The sequence below is a fragment of the Mus musculus genome, chromosome 8 (genome assembly GCF_000001635.26).
Source record: "Mus musculus strain C57BL/6J chromosome 8, GRCm38.p6 C57BL/6J".
Lineage (NCBI taxonomy): Eukaryota > Metazoa > Chordata > Mammalia > Rodentia > Muridae > Mus > Mus musculus.
The window spans coordinates 36498035-36516017 of record NC_000074.6 but is presented as its reverse complement, the minus strand read 5'-3'; the positions used below and the strand labels follow the sequence as shown (position 1 = coordinate 36516017).

Below are 17983 nucleotides of genomic sequence, written 5' to 3'. Positions count from 1 at the left end.
ACAGCTCCCTCTTTTTCTGTTCAGGAAAAGTGAGACTTGGCTTGCTTTGTTCTTTACCGTCAGAACAGGCTGTGAAGGACAGAGTAGTGAATAGTTATGCCAGTATCCTTATCCGAGCTGGGTGTTCATAGCATGGTTTTAAAAAATATTTATTTTGTGTGTGTGTGTGTGTGTGTGCGTGCATGTATGGATAGGTCTGTACACATGCAAGTGCAGTTACTCTTGGAGTCTTAAAGAGGCACTGTGGGCCACCGGACATGGGCACTAGGAACCAATTTCAGGTCCTCTGAAGGAACAGTAGGCACTCTAAAATCAGTAAGCCACTCCCTAGCCCCTCACACCTTACTTTTAAGGCATTCGCTTCCATAGTGAGTACAACTAGGGTCCCATTTTCTGCTCTCCTGGAAGCCCATGTATGTGAAAGATCCACCAGTGTTCATTTGTTTGTTCAGTGACCAATAAATAGTACTTAAGTACTTTTGAATTCCTGGTTTACATTTGGCCCATTTCCCATCTGCATTACCTTCAAACTGTTTTGCTGAGTCAGTTGAAGGTCAGTTGAACACACAGGAATCTTTGGCCTCTAGAATCAGGATGATGGATAGGCAAAAATCAGTGATAGACAGTATGGGGATGTAAGGCAAGAGGGAAGGATCAAATCTGTGTGACAACCAACGTGTGTGCATAGCCAGCCTATAGTTACTGAAGCACTCTGGTCTTATTTCATAACTGCCAACAACCAGCCAACATCCCCCACCTCTACACACACATATACACCAAAACCTAATAACCCAGAGAAACTCACCAGTCACTTGCCCACAAGGAAAATATTATTTTGATTTCATCTTTTGTTTATGTCATTGCATGCTCCCCCCTCCCCCCAATCATTTGTCTGTTTCCACAAAGCTCCCCACACAAGCCAGGGAGGTACTACTAGTGCAACTTCTAACAAGCATCTAACAAGTTCCCTGAACTTTCACTTCCGTCAGGCAGTGGAACTCTGTGTTGATGCCAGGAAGGATCTAGAAAAACATCATTTTGTCTTAACAGTGGTAAAGGTTTTCAGATCGCTTTAGGCAGATCAGTGAAGTCTACCCACTAGCTGTTTAACACTGATGGTCGCACACTGTCTCCATTTGTATGCATTTATGACTTGGGTTTCCTTCTGAGGACAGTCCTAAAGAAGAGCAAGCTTTTAAATGATGGAGATATTTATACTAGTTTCCAATGGCTTTTTAATCATCGAAAGGCAAAAATTGAATGCAAGAAGCGCTTTTCACAGGGATCCCTTGAAGAAAGGTTGCCAGCCACAAATTTTGCTTAATATACAACAAAACGGCTGGATGCATAGAATTTCTGCACTTAGCAAGGCTGCTGTCATTAGTGTTCTCAGCTCTGTCAATGCTGTACGAAAATTTCTCTGCCTCCCAATAAGCATTCCAAAGGGCTTTAAATACAAAATGAGGTGTGTGTTTATTTTTTGAGCTTGTTCTTAGCTGGTACAGCATCCTGGCACAGCCTAATGAACTGGGTTCCATATAACAAGCTTTAAGTAGCACATTTCAATCAGGGTGATGTCAGGCTCAGACGTCTGGCAGCAAAGCCACGTGAAAGTGGCATAGATCTCAGAGAAGGGGGAAACCATAATAAAGAGGTCATCACTGCTAACTAATTCAGAGTCACCATTTCTCCCAGGAAGCCACTGCACATACAGTTTAATATTTTCACTTGGAAAAGTAAAAGGTACAGTAGATTTTAACTTATACTTCACCCCTGTGTCTATTTTCATGTCTCCCTGTACAAAATGTACACAAAAAATTATAAGACATGCCTACCACTCCCACCACAGGGGTGAGGAGATGGAAATTTGACTTGAAGAACTTCAGGAGCTATACACTTTTAAAGTTTAAAAGACACATTGTTGCATTTTTCAAATCACCTTTGAATTTGTCTTCAAAAGTAGCTTCCTTTTTGTTACGCTCCCACAAAATCTCTGAAGAGGATAAACAACCAAATAAATATATGATCCATTACAATTTTTGTTAATTTTGTAGTGGGAGAAAAAATAAAATGAAGATTGGATTTTAATCTAATCTCCATCATTATATTGGTCCAGAAAGCACAATGACTATTTGATTTTCTGCTTGTTAACGAATTATCTGGAACCATATTCCGTGGCCAACTTATTTTTGTTTCTCCCGGGCCTAGTCTCTTGTTCCTTCATAATTGTTCCTTGGGATCCACAACATAGAATTAATCACAGTCGTGGTTTAGTCTTAAAAAAAAAAAAGGCATGGATTTTGTTACAATGCCCAGATGAATCATTGCACTATAGACTAGCAGAAATTCAACCTGTGACTAAGCTTCGATTCTGTCCAGATTGTTGATATAACGATCTAATGCAGTTACCTTCAAGGGAATAAATGCCATGGCATGCAACTGCAAGTCCCAATTATGTGTCCACTAAGGCTAAATACATGACACTTTCCAGATCTGTCCCCACAGGCAAAGTAAAACAGCTCCAATTAGACTCCGATAACTGATGAGCATTTCCTAGTTGAAAACTCTTTGGGTAATTTTGGCACAACCTCACTTGGCTATTTATGCTCCTAATACCTTTGGAGAAAATGTCACCAGAGGACAGAACATCTCCTACCCATGTAACACTCTCTACATGCTAACAGTGTGTTTATTATTATTTTTTTTAAATTCTATCTGTGGTACTGTGGATATATGCTGATTCTGCGGCATTCGAGCTGGCTGCTCTAACACTAACCCTCTGCTAACAGCGCCTTTAAGAAGCTTCAGAGCAACACTGAAGACAGTATTATTAACACTGCTCATCCCAAACGATGTTTGCATGTAATTTAGAACATCTGGGCAATATTAGAAGGCTTGACGTAGTTAGCAACAAAGTCAGGAAACAAGACACCCCCACAGCAAGTCTCAAACACACCCAGCCACAGAACAGGTGTCCTTGTTCCTTCCACAGAGGTCTAAGTAATTACCTGAGAACCAATGCAATTTATTTAAAACAAACAAACAAACAAACAAACAAACTGCTTTTAAAGGGTATACTTAACAGCAGAATATTTAAAAACCAAAAGATAATACTGACGCTTGACATACACATATTATAATAATTTCATCACTGGGAGGAAGAAGATCAAGCCTATACTTAAAGTTCAGTTCCTATTGCTTCCTCAGATTCTCTTATTGAAACTTCAGCAGGCAGATCCTGTAGCAGATGCAGTACGTGTCAGACTTCGTGCTTACTCAACAATTAGGAAGATGCGGTCAAAGTGCTTAAGTACCAACTCGTACCTGGATTTGAAAACAATGAAACAGGATGCTGCTTCTGGTACCCACACCAGCCCCGTTGAACAGATGATAGGCCACCACCGTAGCCTCTGCCTTGAGCCGTGTCGTTTAATCCCAGCTCCTCTTTTTCTCTGCAATGATGCACCAGTTACCATGGTCATTGCCGGAGCTCAGAACCTGTAGCTCAGACACACTCTCCTGCAGCAGGCTGGAGAGCTCACCTTCCCGAAATACATGGTAGTAACGCATGAAGGCTTTGGAATCGGTGGCATCCCGTTGTGCTTCCAAAAAGCTTGAGTCTTCTGAGTTGGAGTCGTTGGAGTCGAATGCAGAAACCCTCCTTAATATTTTTCTGGCAGAAGGATCACTGCTGTTACTAGCAGCCACACTGTCCCCGGTATCAGTGATGTCCAGAAAATTGCCCCCCTCCTTCCTCCTGCTCCCTCCTCCCTTGTGTCCACTGAAGTTGTCTGATGTGCCAGGTGTTCTCAGCCAGCCCAAGTGTCTTTGAGAAGATGTGTCTACGAACACCTCATCTAAGTTTGGTCCTTTTGTTGAAAATGGCTCCGGAGCGTGCAAGTCTAAGCTGGGGTGTCTGGAAGGCTGTTGGGACACGGTGCTATTGGCCCAAGCCTCTGGGATTTTCATGGGCCTGACTCTTTCAATTTGCTTCCTCAGGGTTGATTCATCCAAAGACCTGGAGAAAAACCAGGAACGAAAGGATTTCCCAAAATTGCTATACAATCCGTTCTCTCGCTCGCCTTCCTTTGAAATAGCTTCGCAGCAGGTTCTGGCCACCGCAGACCCATAGTCCATGCTGTGGGACCGTTTGGAATCACATCTGCCCTTAAAACACACTGCGCAGCCGCACACGGAACCGGGGCCCTGGAAGCCTCGGCTCCTGGGATGCTCACAGTGATGACCCCATGACTGGTGGGATTCTGACAGCAGCCGGGAACAGAGTGCCCTGTTCCACGGCACAAGTACATCCTGTTTCTCAAAGCGTCGGTTCTTCTGTTCCATTGCCCAGACATAAATCATCAACTGGCCTCCGGGAGCTAAAACCCTGGCCATTTCCTTTATTGCTCTAATTCTTCTTTCTTTTGTAGAAAAATGATGTATGACTAAAAAAGAAAAAATATAGATGTCGTTGTGCATATATCATATACATGAACACATATACACTGGTCATGAGATCCTGGCCTACAGAGAACCTTATCACAATAAACTGGAAAAACAATATGGGTCTGGCTTTCAGAGACAGTTTTTGACTTGAACAAATTCTGAAGATTTTAAGTTCCCTCATGTCTAATAAAAAACAAAACAAAACAACAACAACAAAAAACCCTTAGAGATAATGAGCAAGTTCTCTTCAGCCTCAAAGCCTATGGGATTTGAAAATTGGCTATCACAAGGATAACCAATGTGAATGACTGAAATCTGAAAGGGACATGTAGTGCGGCCGTGTTCTCTGTTGGAGTCTAGGGACTAACTCATTGTTTTACTGAATAATTTGTTTCTATAGAAGCCATGGGTGAATACCATGAATCAGTGTTAGTAATATTAATAAAACAACATACAGAGAAAGTTTAAATATTATGTATTTTTTAGTTAGATGATGCAAAGAGAAGCCAGCTAAACACAAGGTCAAAAGCCCTTCCTAATGATAATACAATAATCGTGTGTGCTTAAAAAAATGTATTAGTTATCATTTCACTTTTAATCCCTGAAAAGTCAGAGGGAGATTCGAGTATTTCCTGAATAGAATCCATCTTTCCCCTACGTGTATGTGTGCTATTACGGGTACATTTTATTAGTAGTACTGATTATGTCACACTAGGTAATTAAGGAACTCAGGGGACTGCGCATGATAACAGACACTCTACCTCTGACTGTACCCCCAGTTTTATTGGGTGTATTCTCACCAAACAAATATATAGAAAAGTCCTCATCTATTAGGTACTGGAGGTGTTTAATCACAGCACTGTGCCAAGAGGAAGCTCTGTTTCCAAACAGGAACCTCTACATAGATCAGGGAGGAGTCTGGTTCCAAGCAAAACTGAGCAACTCCAGCGCTGATGTGGGCAGCAGCGCTGGCAGAGAGCAGCTGAACCTGTCCTCTTGACGCTCACATCATTTAGCCGTTAGTGAGGATTTTAAACTAGTGAGCTCTGAGGTTTACCTGCCACAGGTATGCATCAAATAACTAAAGAGAAGTCTGGCCCATATAAAAAGCCTGATCTCTATATAAAAAGTTTTCGGAGGGAGGTCACTCAAGAATACAATTGGCATTATTTTCGATCTATCATATCTATCGTCTGTTTTATTTGTGTGTGGGCTGGTGTTTCACCTGCATAAGTGTATGTACACACCACATTTGTGCAGTGGCCAGAAGAGGGTATTGAACCCCTTGGAGCCAGAGGTACAGACAGTTGTGAGCTGCTGTGCAGTGTCCACAAGGCTCTACAGAACGCAGCTTCTGTGGATCGTGATAAGTCACTGCATTAACCTGGTAAAGCCCAAAGAAGGGACGAGGGAAACACATTAAAACAGGTCTGTTTACATGCTATAAATAACTCTTTGTAATAGACTAATAGGTCTTCAATGTTCCAGGACCCTACTGGGTTTCAAAGGGTGTTGTATAGAAAACAAAGTCTTCATTTATTGATAAGTACAAAATAATTCATTTTTAATCATAGTTTTATGCAGAAAAGTGACTCTTGTGTTTTAAATGTGTATGTAACAGGCAGTAGGTAACAAACTTTTAAAGCAAGTGTTTTTAAAATTTTATTTATGCTTATGTAGCTGTGTGAGCAAACGGTGCATGTATACAGATGCCTACGGAGGCTAAAGAGGGTATTGGATCCTCTGGGACTGCACTAGGCAGCTGTGACCCACCCAACCTGGGTTGTGGAACTGAACCCGGGTCCTCCGCAAGAGTAGTGGGTGATCTTAACAGTTGAGCCATCCCTCCAGCTCCAAGTCAAATGTTTTGGAGGAAAAAGAAGCTTATAGAGGAAGATTTCCTCACACATGTCAAATGTGTTACACACACACACACACACACACACACACACACGTTATATATACACACACATATACAAGTTCTGGTAGGACGCACCATGAACATCACTAGAGTGAAATCTATCCGAAATGTCACTGCTGAGAAACTATGTTGAAAATTTTAAGAAGTAAAAGAACATTTTTGTTGGTGAATCATAGTCACAACTCAAATGCAAAAATAGTATTCCATATTTGCAGTCCATATATACATTGCATATATGTACTTAGAGCAATTTTCCGGTGGAAAGGCTAAAAAGATGACTTGGATCCAATTTTTGGATTACAGAACCAAATGGTGACAGCAGGTTTCCTTTAACACCCTGTCAAGTCATTCACTTTATGACTTACTGTTCTTCAACTTTCTAAGTGCGTAGGTCTTACTGAGCACTCAGAACTTCCAGGTTTGGCAGAAAGCAGGCTTTAAAACACTGCTTTCACTGGTGTTTGGGGCCTGAGGATTCCTGTTGTTGGGGAGCCTCCTGTCAATGACGATAGCACATATATACCTGTCCCCTGGCGACTTCCCCTAAACGTCACCGGGTACTGCCGGATGTTCCCTGTAGGTTGGGTGTTGGAGAGCCTGGCGTGAGGTAAGAGGTTGATTCAACCAGTTTACACTGCTACATGATTTTAGACAGTTTGCCAATTGCTCTAAGGGCAAAAAGTGTTCCTTCTCGGAATCTGCCAGGGAAGCCCAGTGTGCCTATAGCTGAGTACGGCAGTTGTCTCTCTTTTACTAAAAGACTCCAAAACGTAAGAAAATAAAGAAGTGGGGGAAAGATATGTCCTCATGTCAGGACAAGCCAGAAATGCCAAAATATGAAATTCAAAAATAGGGAATAAATACATATGAATGTAAGAGTGAGTTTTGAAACTTCTCATATTATTCTAAATGTGAAAATGACCTTATCATGTTACCTCATAGCTATAATTCCTAATAGCATATTTGGGAACTTAAAGGGACACTTTTGTTAGGCTAATTTATTTTGAGTCAACACCTCTTTGTGTACTCCAGGTTGACCTTAAACTTATGATTCTCCTGCCTCAGCCTGCACAGGGCTGGGGTTATAGCTATGTGCCACCATGTCTCTCAAGTCCTTTTCAATTGAAAGAAAGTAATGGGGTGTATTAGTGCATTTCTGCTACTGTAACAGAATGCCAAAGACTAGGTAAACGATAAACGATAGAAACATGAAACAATAAACTTTAAACAATAGAAACCTATTCGGGTCGTGTTTCCAGTTGAGCATAATTCTTCAAAACAGCGGGTCAGCATAGGTGAGGACCTTCAGGCTGCCTCCTGATATAGCTTAGGGCACAAATGATAAAGAGCACTGAGTGAGGCATGGGGAGTTGAGGGGGACACTCTGCCAAGCTCACTGTTACACAGATATTTCCTCTGAATTGAAAACTTCAAGGAAGGTGCAGTGTGAGACCCTGGAAAACTAGAAGTTCACAAAATTTACAAGACTTATAAGCCGCTCACTGAGACTATACAAAGAGTAAGCAGTTGCTGGGGGAGAGGAGACTCTTTAGCGAAGCTGCCTACACATTGTGACACTTATCCATGAGTTATACATTGTGACACTTATCCATGAGTTATACATTGTGACACTTATCCATGAGTTATAAGCTATGTTTGGTGGGAATTTTTCAGTGGCAAGTTGCCTTTGAGACATGAAAGTAATAAGTAAGTCTTCCCATGTTCCTATCAGAAACCTGACTGTACTAGATGCCCTATCTGGGGTTCACCTCTCCTTGGAAAAAGTTGTGCCAATCTCTCTCCAACTCTCTTGTTTAGGGACTTTCCTTGTGATAATGAACTCACTTCTATAACAGGCTTCATACATTCAGAAGAGCTGTGACACATTCTAACATAAGCTTTGGAACAGACACAAATGAGAGTGTAGCATCCTCCATTTTCTATAAGGGAAAGGTGGGACCTTTAAGCTGAGAACATAGGAACATGGCACATTTCTGAAAAGCAGATAAGGAGTCAACACTACACACTCTGTCACAGTAGCGGAGTGGTGCTGGGATAGGAGCCTTGTGGACTCCAAAACCAACATAAACAGCTTTGTGCTTATGAGCACAAATACTCTATCTTTCTCCTAAAGTCTCTGTAATTTTTAGTTCTTTAGAAAGGTGATTAAATAAAAATGTTTTCCCACTAAAGATTCAGAGTTCAGCATTGTGTTGCTTAGGTCAAAATGAGCCCTTTAACACATCTGTGTCACTCCAACAAAGACTATGTCCATAGGCAATGGGACCTTTGGGAAATCACTAGGCTCATGTGTGGTCCTGTATGACTGGATTACTGCCATCATATGAAGAGATTGATCTTCAGCCTCTACCTCTGTCAGACAGGGAATCAGCAAAAAGGGATGGAGGCTGTAGGCATCTGCAAGCCCTCTCAAGGAGCTGGCATGCCTGGTTCTTTGAGGGAAGAAATAAAAGTCTATTGTTTAAAACACAGGGGTCTGTGATGCTTAGTTATAGCAGCCTGCATGGACTAAGGCTTACCACAAAAGGCACCTAATAGTCTCAAGTGCAGAGAAGAAAGACAGCATAAGGGAGGTTCCCATGGCAACCATCTTTCACTGTTCCTGACCGTTTCTAAAGTTATGGCATCCAGGCCTGTGTCTTCCCACTATGCAAAGATACAGTTCCCATCTGAGGAGACCTAACAACCTCTTGTCTAGTTCAAGAAAGTATTATATATCTATATCTATCTCTATCTCTATCTCTATCTCTATCTCTATCTCTATCTCTATCTCTATCTCTATCTCTATCTCTATCTCTATCTCTATCTATCTATCTATCTATCTATCTATCTATCTATCTATCTATCTATCTATCTATATAAAATGAATGGTAGTCAACTTCCCTAAGATCACCTTATTTTGATAGTTTGATAAAGTTTGTTATGTCAAAAGGCTAATTAAAAAAATGTGTTCAATCAAGTAATTTGCTTTGCAAAAGATGTTACCACTGAAAAGAACTTATCAGAAGAGTCGTTTGTTTCTAGTTTTTGGACTTCTCAGACAAAGTCTTTCCGTGTAGTCTTGGATGTCCTACAGCTTGCTATGTTGACCAGGCTGGCTTCAACTCACAGAGATCCACTCGTTTCTGTCTCCCAAATGCTGAGTGAGAGTAAAGGTGTGTAGCACCCTGCCTGGCTAGGGGATTACTTTAGTACAGGGTTTCCTAGTAAGTAGTACAGCGTAAAATGAGCTACGTCTCATGCATCTGTGCGTGTTCCAGGCATGGACTTTGCTGATATTCCTGTTGTTTTGTTCACTTTGGCATGGAGTTTCCTGGGGAGGCTTGTGAAATGTGAGAAAAAAAATTCCCTAGATTCATCAACAAATTCTAGAATTAGGAACAGAAAGACATGCTAAGACAATGAAATCTGGGACCAGGTAGGGTCTGCCTTTTCCGGGAACTTGAGTAGCAGTGGATGGCATACTTGTTCGGGGGGATGTTTAATACATTAGTTCTAGAATTTTCTGTTGAAATTCAAGGACACTGCTGTAGTCTGTTTTTGTTAACATGAAACCTGAATAATCCCCTTTGTGTCAGGAGGATCTGACCTGATCTCAATATAGCAAAGTACATTTTCAATGAGTAGGCGCTCCGACACCCTTCTTGCATGTAGCGAAACACATGGGAACAAATCATCAAAAATAACACAATAACAGCCTGAAAGTTGAAAGTTAAAACCGCTTACATATCATAACTGTATTAGGCAGGAGTCAAATAAGTCATGCGACAGAGTGTGTATATTTTAAATTTAGACAAAATGCATTGCATAGACCTCTATACAGAATGGACATTGAGTCATGTGAGTTGTCTGATTGTGGGTTTTTTTTTTTTCATGGCAAAGTATGAAAGCCTGGCTGCCTTACCTCCTATGGAGATGATAGCATCGAAGCCCTGGTCCCTAAAGGGAAGATTAAGGTTGTCACATACCATGACTTCACACCCTCTATTCCGGGCAATCTCTACCAGAGGCCCACAGTAGTCACAGCCCAGAGTATGGACTTGGCTATTCACTTTAAGATACTTTCCAGTTCCACAACCTGTAAGAGAAAAACCAGCGTCACATGCTGTCCTTCCTGGAACGATGCAAGTTAATGTGTGCTGTAATGGATGAACTTTATAGTAAATGACCAAGATGCAACACTTCAGAGAACACTTACGTATTGTTTCATACACAAGAGAGGAAATGTATGGAATATTTATTGAAGCATTGCCCATGGAGCTCAGCACAGTAGCACAACCTAATCTCATGAGCTGGCTCATCCCTGAGAAACAAAAGCTATGACATCCGGAAACTGGGGTTAACCATGAGGGGTCGTTGTCTTCATAGTGACGTATGCATTTTACTTTGTGTGTGTGTGCTGTCTCAAATGTCTGTTTCAATGGGTCTTATCAATTTCTGACCTTGTTGAACAAATTACTGCTAACAACTTTTGAATGTCTATGAAGAGAAAAATCTAGGCAACAAAATGTGGCTTTTAAGAAACACGACTGTGACTGAAGAAGAAACATCTTCCCACACATTCTTAGGTTAATAGCAGGTACAAGGCTTCTCTGTTGGGCCAGTCTGTAGCTCTAACAGAGAGTCTGGGAAAAAGTCCAGATGATTTTTGACATTCATTTCCTAGTGGCAGAAGCCCAAGTATCCAATCCAAAGACTGAGATCAAACATTATAGTATGATAGAGAGTAACACAAATGACAAATTGCCACGGAACACCCACCTTCTATTTTTTAGCACTACCATCAACTTCTCTTTTGAGACTGGGTCTCTCTGTATTACCCAGGCTGAACTCCTGGGCTCAAGGGAGTTTTGCCATTTCAGTCTTCCAAGAAATTGGCACCCTAGGGACATGCATCTGCATCTGGCTCCTAGCATGATCTTCAGTCTCAAATATGTAAATTAGGTCCCAGAGGTGGGTGAAGAAATCAAGGGAGCAGTTTTTTTTTTTTTTTAATCTCCTGGCATTTCTTATTTAGAGGATTTTCTGGGGCATGAAAAGATCACTCACTGGTTAAATTCAGAGTTTGCTGCTTCTGAGTAACAAGTCTGGGCCAGCTCTTTAATAATTCCATTTTAATATACTATTTCAAAATGACGAGGCAGGAAAAAAATAAAGGAAGGTTCCCTGGTGCCATCTGTGACAGTGGAGAGGAGGTGAATAAAAAAAAAAATCAGTTTTCCAATGTTATTCTTTCAATAGAAAGAGATTAGATACTCATTTTAGATCTCATAGCCATTATTCCTAACGCTTATGAATAAAAGTGTCTGCTATTTGAAGACAGTCACAGGGAAAGTATAAATCACACTGTATTGCAGTGTTAAAGTCCTGTCTGTGTCAACGATGATAGCCTTATTTTAATAAGTATCTTGGAAATTCATTTCTCTTTTTATTGGCTTGGGAGATACACTGTGAGAAAAGAAAGAGGAAATCGCTTTGAGGATTCTGGTGAGAACCTGCTCATAAATCATGTCAGATGGCGGAGGATGTTCAGAAAGCCTTTCATAACAATGAGGCTGGGGTTTCTTCCCTCTGGGTGCCCAGCTCTCTAGCATCCTCCACTCATCCTTCCATGTTCATTTCTGGTGACATCGCTTTGGACAGAACCTCCAGACATGATGCAGTTGCTCCTTTCTGAGCGCAACTCTGAGATGCTGGCAAGGAGACGACTTTCCTAGAACGAGGAAGTCACGCCCATCAACAAGCCAGATCCTCCAACGATCTCAGATGTATACTGAGCATTCATCATACCATAGAAGGCTCCAGTCCATGACACTCCTGTTCCCTTGCAAGATCTCATTAATAACCATGCCCAGCTCCAATTCATCAAAATCTTTTGAGTCAATATGGGTGAATATTTGATGAAAATAACAAAAATGAATACTTTTCTAATATCTGTAGGAAAAACTCGCCCTGCTTTCCATTTGTATTTGAGATTGATCATGCTAGGCAAGAGCCCCATCATGCTAGGCAAGAGCTTGGCATCCTAGGTACATCCCCAGACAAGAGACAACTACATTAACAATTTTGTTCTTTGTTAATATCTCATCTAGAAGAGTTCTTTTTCTATGGTTTTGTTATTGTTGTTGAAAGAGACAAATAAAATGCACATTTTAAGTTCATTTTTTGAGTGCAGAGTCATGTCATTGGCCAGACATAGTTCTGGTCTCTCTCTTGCTTTATGAACTCATTTAGCTAAAAACTTCAACCCAAGTGCTTCCTTCATGCTACATGCAAACGATATGAAACAGACCAGCCCATTCTGGATAAACTGCCATGGCCACATGGGTCAATTGCAAAGTTTCCTGGATCTTGCCTCAGTGTTTCTGCTGTTGAACCATAGAAGGTGTGGTTTATGACAGTTTCCATGTTCCTTTAATCTCTATCTTTTGGGTTTCCAGAATGGTATGGGGGCAGACACTTGTAATTTCCCACATGATATGGGAGCAGACACCTTAGCTGAGGCAGGGGGGGTGTCTAATTCAGGCAAGTCTGGGTTCTATAGTGAGACATTCTTTCACTCACTCTCTCTGCTGGAAGTTGTAAATGTTGCTTGGATGATGGTTTCTGCTGGATGTTGCAAACTGATTTGATGATGCTTTCTACCTACTTGCTGCTTCTGTCTCACTCTCACTTGCTATTGTCTTTGTCCCTTTACTTGCTACAGACTTTCAAGCCATAAGTACAGCTATCATAGATTATTTTTCTGGATCAAACAAGGGATGTGAAAGCAGTTTTTCTCTGACTTCTTCCACCCTGCAATAAAAGCAGCCATTTTCTTTTTACCTGTGGGATATGCATATGAGAGAGGGGCCGGGGGATACCCTCTTCCTATGTTCCAACAACTTGATTTTAATTTTTATTAGGCGACATCATACAAAGTGATGTTTTCATGGGATTTTTATTCAGATACACCATACACTTTACCTATATTATCCTAACTTTTAGCTGCAGAATTAGCTATTCGGGGGGGGGGGCGGTTAAAATAGAAGATGAGTCACGGTTTTCTAATTAAAACTTTTATTTAGATTTATAGAGCCCAGCATACTCAGTGATCTACAAATAGCAGCAACCATTTATCAGAAGAAAAAACAGACCACTCTAAAATGATAGCTAGTTCAGTGCCTGCCTTACTGATATGGCTTCTTAAAAGATCCTATAAAAGCTTTGTGCTCATAAAGCTAAGAGACCTGGGTCTGGAGAAAGCCTGGCTTTCAATTTTCTGCCTTGTTAGTAACGTAGCTCTTCCCTCCCCAACCAGCCCTCCTATTTATTGGCTAAATCCAGCACAGCGGAAGAATTTTGGTTAGAATACCATTATTTCTTTTTAAATTTCAACTACTTTAAAACACACCCTTCATCTTGTAATCAAAGCGTTACTATTTACTGATTTGTCTAAGTACATAAATCATATATGAACTAAATGAGCAAAATATGTATTTACTACAGATATAGTTAGTGATTTGTAGAGAGGGATTCAAAGACTACCATTCTTCTTATAATCTATGGTGCCAAAAGTCAGGGAGAAAATAGTCTGGTATTGTGGTACCATTAGCCTGGATACTATGCAGATTTTTAATCCTGGGCAACTCATATACATGAATATGTAATATATTAAAGATGTCCAAGGCTAGATGGGTGACTTTATGCGGTACCACCATCTGTGCACTCAGGAAAGGGACATCCAATCACATGCATCCAGAGGCTCCTATAGTCACACAAAATAGGTCAGGATTGCATAGTGAGCTGGTCGGAAGAGTTATCCCTAGCATGGGATACCTAGTGTCTGGAGACGTGATATGATGGAGTGGTTTCTTTCATTGTGTGTCCTTCCATAGCTTTGTAACTAAACCCCTGTATGTAGATGACCTGCACATCTGAATTCTCCGACTTCATGCAATTCTTATAAATAAAAGGATTCATTTATATCCTTTTACCATTTGGCTTTGGGATGCTGGCATTTTTCTTTTTATCATGTAGATTTGCTTCTCTTGACGAATGAACCTGGGCATCATTTGATTAACATCTCAAGATTCACATCTTCTTCTCACCCCATCTCTGTTCCACCTCCTGTAATCACTTCTCTAGACTCTGAGTTCAATGCTTCCAGGTCTCACATCTAACTGCAAGCATGTAACCTTTGTCTTTCTTTGTCTGATTTATTTCATTAAGCATCATGTATTCTGTGTTCCCACATGATGTCACAAATGACAGGATCTGGGGCCTTACACTAATTAAAAAAAATGTTCTGTACAGCAAGCAAAGATTTTGTACTTTCCTATTCTGGTTGTGGACAGGATCACCGTGAGAGTCACATTAGCATATTTCCTTAGTATCTCAACAATTCGTTTTTGAATTTTCATTAGCATACTTTCGTTTTACATGTCAGTTCCTACTAGCAATATTGCTGATATAGTACTCTGCTTGCTTTTAGATCTTTAGACTTTATACTTTTACAGGATCAAAGTTTTCAATACAGTCTTTCTATACTACTGACTCATTCCATATTAGCTGTTTATCTAGCTAATAAGGTTTATTTATATTGCTAAACCCAGCACTGACAGCCCTTGTAAGGTCATTATGGTGTGTGCACTATAAGGGGACAAAATGAGTTGCTGCAGTCCTTAGATTGTTGTCTGGGAAGAAAATCCAAGGCACTAATTGGTTTGGACACTTAATGAGTTGCCAGGCCCGACTAAGCCACGCAAGTATCTGGTCCATCACAGGAGAACTTTGAAACCAAGCTGTCGGGTACCCACCTAGGCTGACCTCATGCTCTGGTGCCATCTGCGATTTTCTGGGATGAAATCCCCCAGCTTTGTAAAAGTTTATAAAACTTAACCTTTCTCACAAACTGCCCAGAAACAACAGACTGTGCCCAATTCTTTCCTGCAAACTCTTCCCATGCCCAGAAAAATAGAAGTCTAATTGATGACTTCCTCGCAGTTTTGGTAACACCAGGGTTACTTACATAAAACCTCAGAGTGAAGTCTCTGGAGTCTGTGGTGTCTCCCACATTGTTGTCCTAACAAAGCCCAGACAAGTAAAAGTTCCTCTGCCCTTGGCTAAGTGGAGTCTATGTCAGCTAATACTATATATATGAGTGTCTTCCTCACAGTTTATTTCGTGCCTAAGTTTTCGCAATTTTTTGTGTTTTTGCTTTTTACAAATGCACCCCTCTTCCCTGAAACACGTGTGGGATCCCTGAGAGAAGGCTACCGTGTCTGTGGGAAGACTGTGTGAGACAATGCTTTGTGCAAGCATAAGTAGAATCAGTTGATTGAGAGTTCAATGTCAACAAACCAGAAAGACATAGGGGGGCTGGTGAGATGGCTCAGTGGGTAAGAGCACCCGACTGCTCTTCCGAAGGTCCAGAGTTCAAATCCCAGCAACCACATGGTGGCTCACAACCATCTGTAACAAGATCTGACGCCCTCTTCTGGAGTGTCTGAAGACAGCTACAGTGTACTTACATATAATAAATAAAAATAAATCTTTAAAAAAAAAAAAAAAAAAAAAAAGAAAGACATAGGGAATAAGAAACCCTTACATGGAAATGCAAGCAAACAGGGGAACTGACAGGAGTCCATGATCAGTGCATAGCTGTTCCCAAAAACCAAAAACCAAAACCAAAAATACCAACCAACCAAACAAACAAAAGACATAGAGAGGCCCTCTGTATCAGGATAATGTTAAAACCAGTTCGCTATCCTCCCTAATTTCATTTTCTTACACTTAAGCCTTTGCTGCACTTTAGAATTTATTTAGACATAAGATGTAAGATAAACAGCGCCTTATTTATTATGTGTGCTTCTTTCTCAAACCTCCTTAGTGAATTCCCCCTTTCCTCCCAGCCATATGAAAGTCCTGTGCTTTGCACGGACAGTGGACAGTAGGACCTCTGAGCTCATTACATCCTCTCAAATCAGATACCCTTCCCATTTTGTGGCAGTGGGATTTGAACTCAGGGCTCTGAACAGAGAGAACATGCGTATTATCCCTGAAACCATATCCATCACCCCAGGAAACCGTATTTGGTTTTAAAACTGACATGCTGGAGATCTTCTTTGGACTCCCACCTTCAACATGACAGGTGCCTCTTCTTCAACCCCGGTCTGCTTACATCCTCTGTCATGTGCTGTGCACACTCACACAGCAGTCTCTCTTGTCAGTACTAAGAGTGGTGTCAACCCAGACTAAGAGTGAGTTAACTGGAGACTTAGCTGCCTCTGGCACAGCAACCTTGTGATTCCTGGAAAGTGGAGTTAGTTGGAAGTGGGATTCCAACCACACCTTAAACCCAAGTCTTAAACTAAGTGTGGTTTACTACTCCTCAATGCGGAAAGATGCTGAGCTGAAGTTCCCCACATAAATCAGTGATTATGGAAGGACTACCCAATTAAAGGCATGTCCTGATAATATGATGCCTACAGACAAGGGGGAGAGACCCATCAGAGAAATGAGAGGGTGGAAAACTTAGCGAATAACCTCACAAGTCTGGGCCTTTCATAAAAGTACATGGAACCACTCACCATGAGCCAAGGATACAAAACACATCTCCCAAATGTGAAAGTCTCTACATGGAAAACGTCTAACGTCATGGCGTTTCCATCCTTATTTTATCCCATCTGTGTCAGGTTGGTGTGGATGGAGCATGTGCATAAAGGCCCAGCATGGATCTCTCAGTACAGGCTGGGAGATGCTTTCTGCTTGCAGACTTTGATGATGGCTGTAAATTGAATACTCTAAAGCAGCGGTTTTCAACTTGTGGGTTGCCTATCAGATATCCTGCCTATCAGATATCCTGCCTATCAGATATCCTGCCTATCAGATATTTACATGACGACACTTAACAGTAGCAAAGTTACAGCTATGAAGTAACAACAAAGTAATCTTATGGTTGTGGGGTCACCACAACATGAGGAACTGTATTAAAGGGCCGCAGCATTAGGAAGGTCGAGAATCACTGTTCAAGAGACTACCATGCTACTAACACAACACCGGGCTTCTTTTTAGAATGAATAGGAGACATGAGTGAAGAGGGTGTGAGTAAATGGGTACACAAGCGCCTGACCACACATGGCAAAAAAAAAAAAAAGTATGGGTTACCAATGTCAGCGACGAGGCTGCCTGGCTTCTGGTCCTGCAGGAACTGGCGGACACGCGGCCAGGCTTTGCTCTGCAGGTCAGTGAAGTAGGGGGCAGTGTTCTCGTACACACTGTGCACATGTCGCTTCTCCAGTTCCACAGCTTCAGGATCCATCCTGGGGAGAGCAGGGCCAACACGAGGCGTGCAGGTAAGAGAAGGAAGCAGACACAGCTAGAGGGGGTGCATAGATGTGATGCCTTGTACATGCTCAGCCCAGGGACTGGCACTATTAGAAGGCGTGGCCGTAAAACACTCGTCCTAGATGCCTGGAAGTCAATATTCTGGTAGCAGCCTTCAGATAAAGATGTAGAACTCTCAGCTCCTCCTGCACCGTGCCTGCCTGGATGCTGCCATGTTCCCACCTTGATGATGATAATGGACTGAACCTCTGAACCTGTAAGCCAGCC

The 17983-nt window shown here is 41.5% G+C and overlaps 1 protein-coding gene across 7 annotated transcripts in view; it reads right to left on the bottom strand.

Annotated features, from left to right (window-relative positions):
- Window positions 1-1433: 1433 nt before the first annotated feature.
- Trmt9b (tRNA methyltransferase 9B) overlaps window positions 1434-17983 on the bottom strand; it is a 57100-nt gene continuing 40550 nt past the window's right edge. For 3 of the 7 annotated variants that reach the window (NM_001384099.1, NM_001384103.1, NM_176952.5), the window contains 3 exons: window positions 17537-17691; window positions 10293-10466; window positions 1434-4445 (listed from right to left, as the gene is read on the bottom strand). In NM_001384099.1, coding sequence (NP_001371028.1) covers window positions 3430-4445; window positions 10293-10466; window positions 17537-17690 — 1344 coding nt within the window. In that variant the 5' untranslated portion in view covers window position 17691 and the 3' untranslated portion in view covers window positions 1434-3429. Of the gene's footprint in view, window positions 4446-7605; window positions 9156-10292; window positions 10467-17536; window positions 17692-17983 lie in introns of those variants that run through there. The other 4 variants (XM_006509137.3, XM_006509136.4, XM_006509138.2 and 1 more) reach the window with 4 other exon arrangements.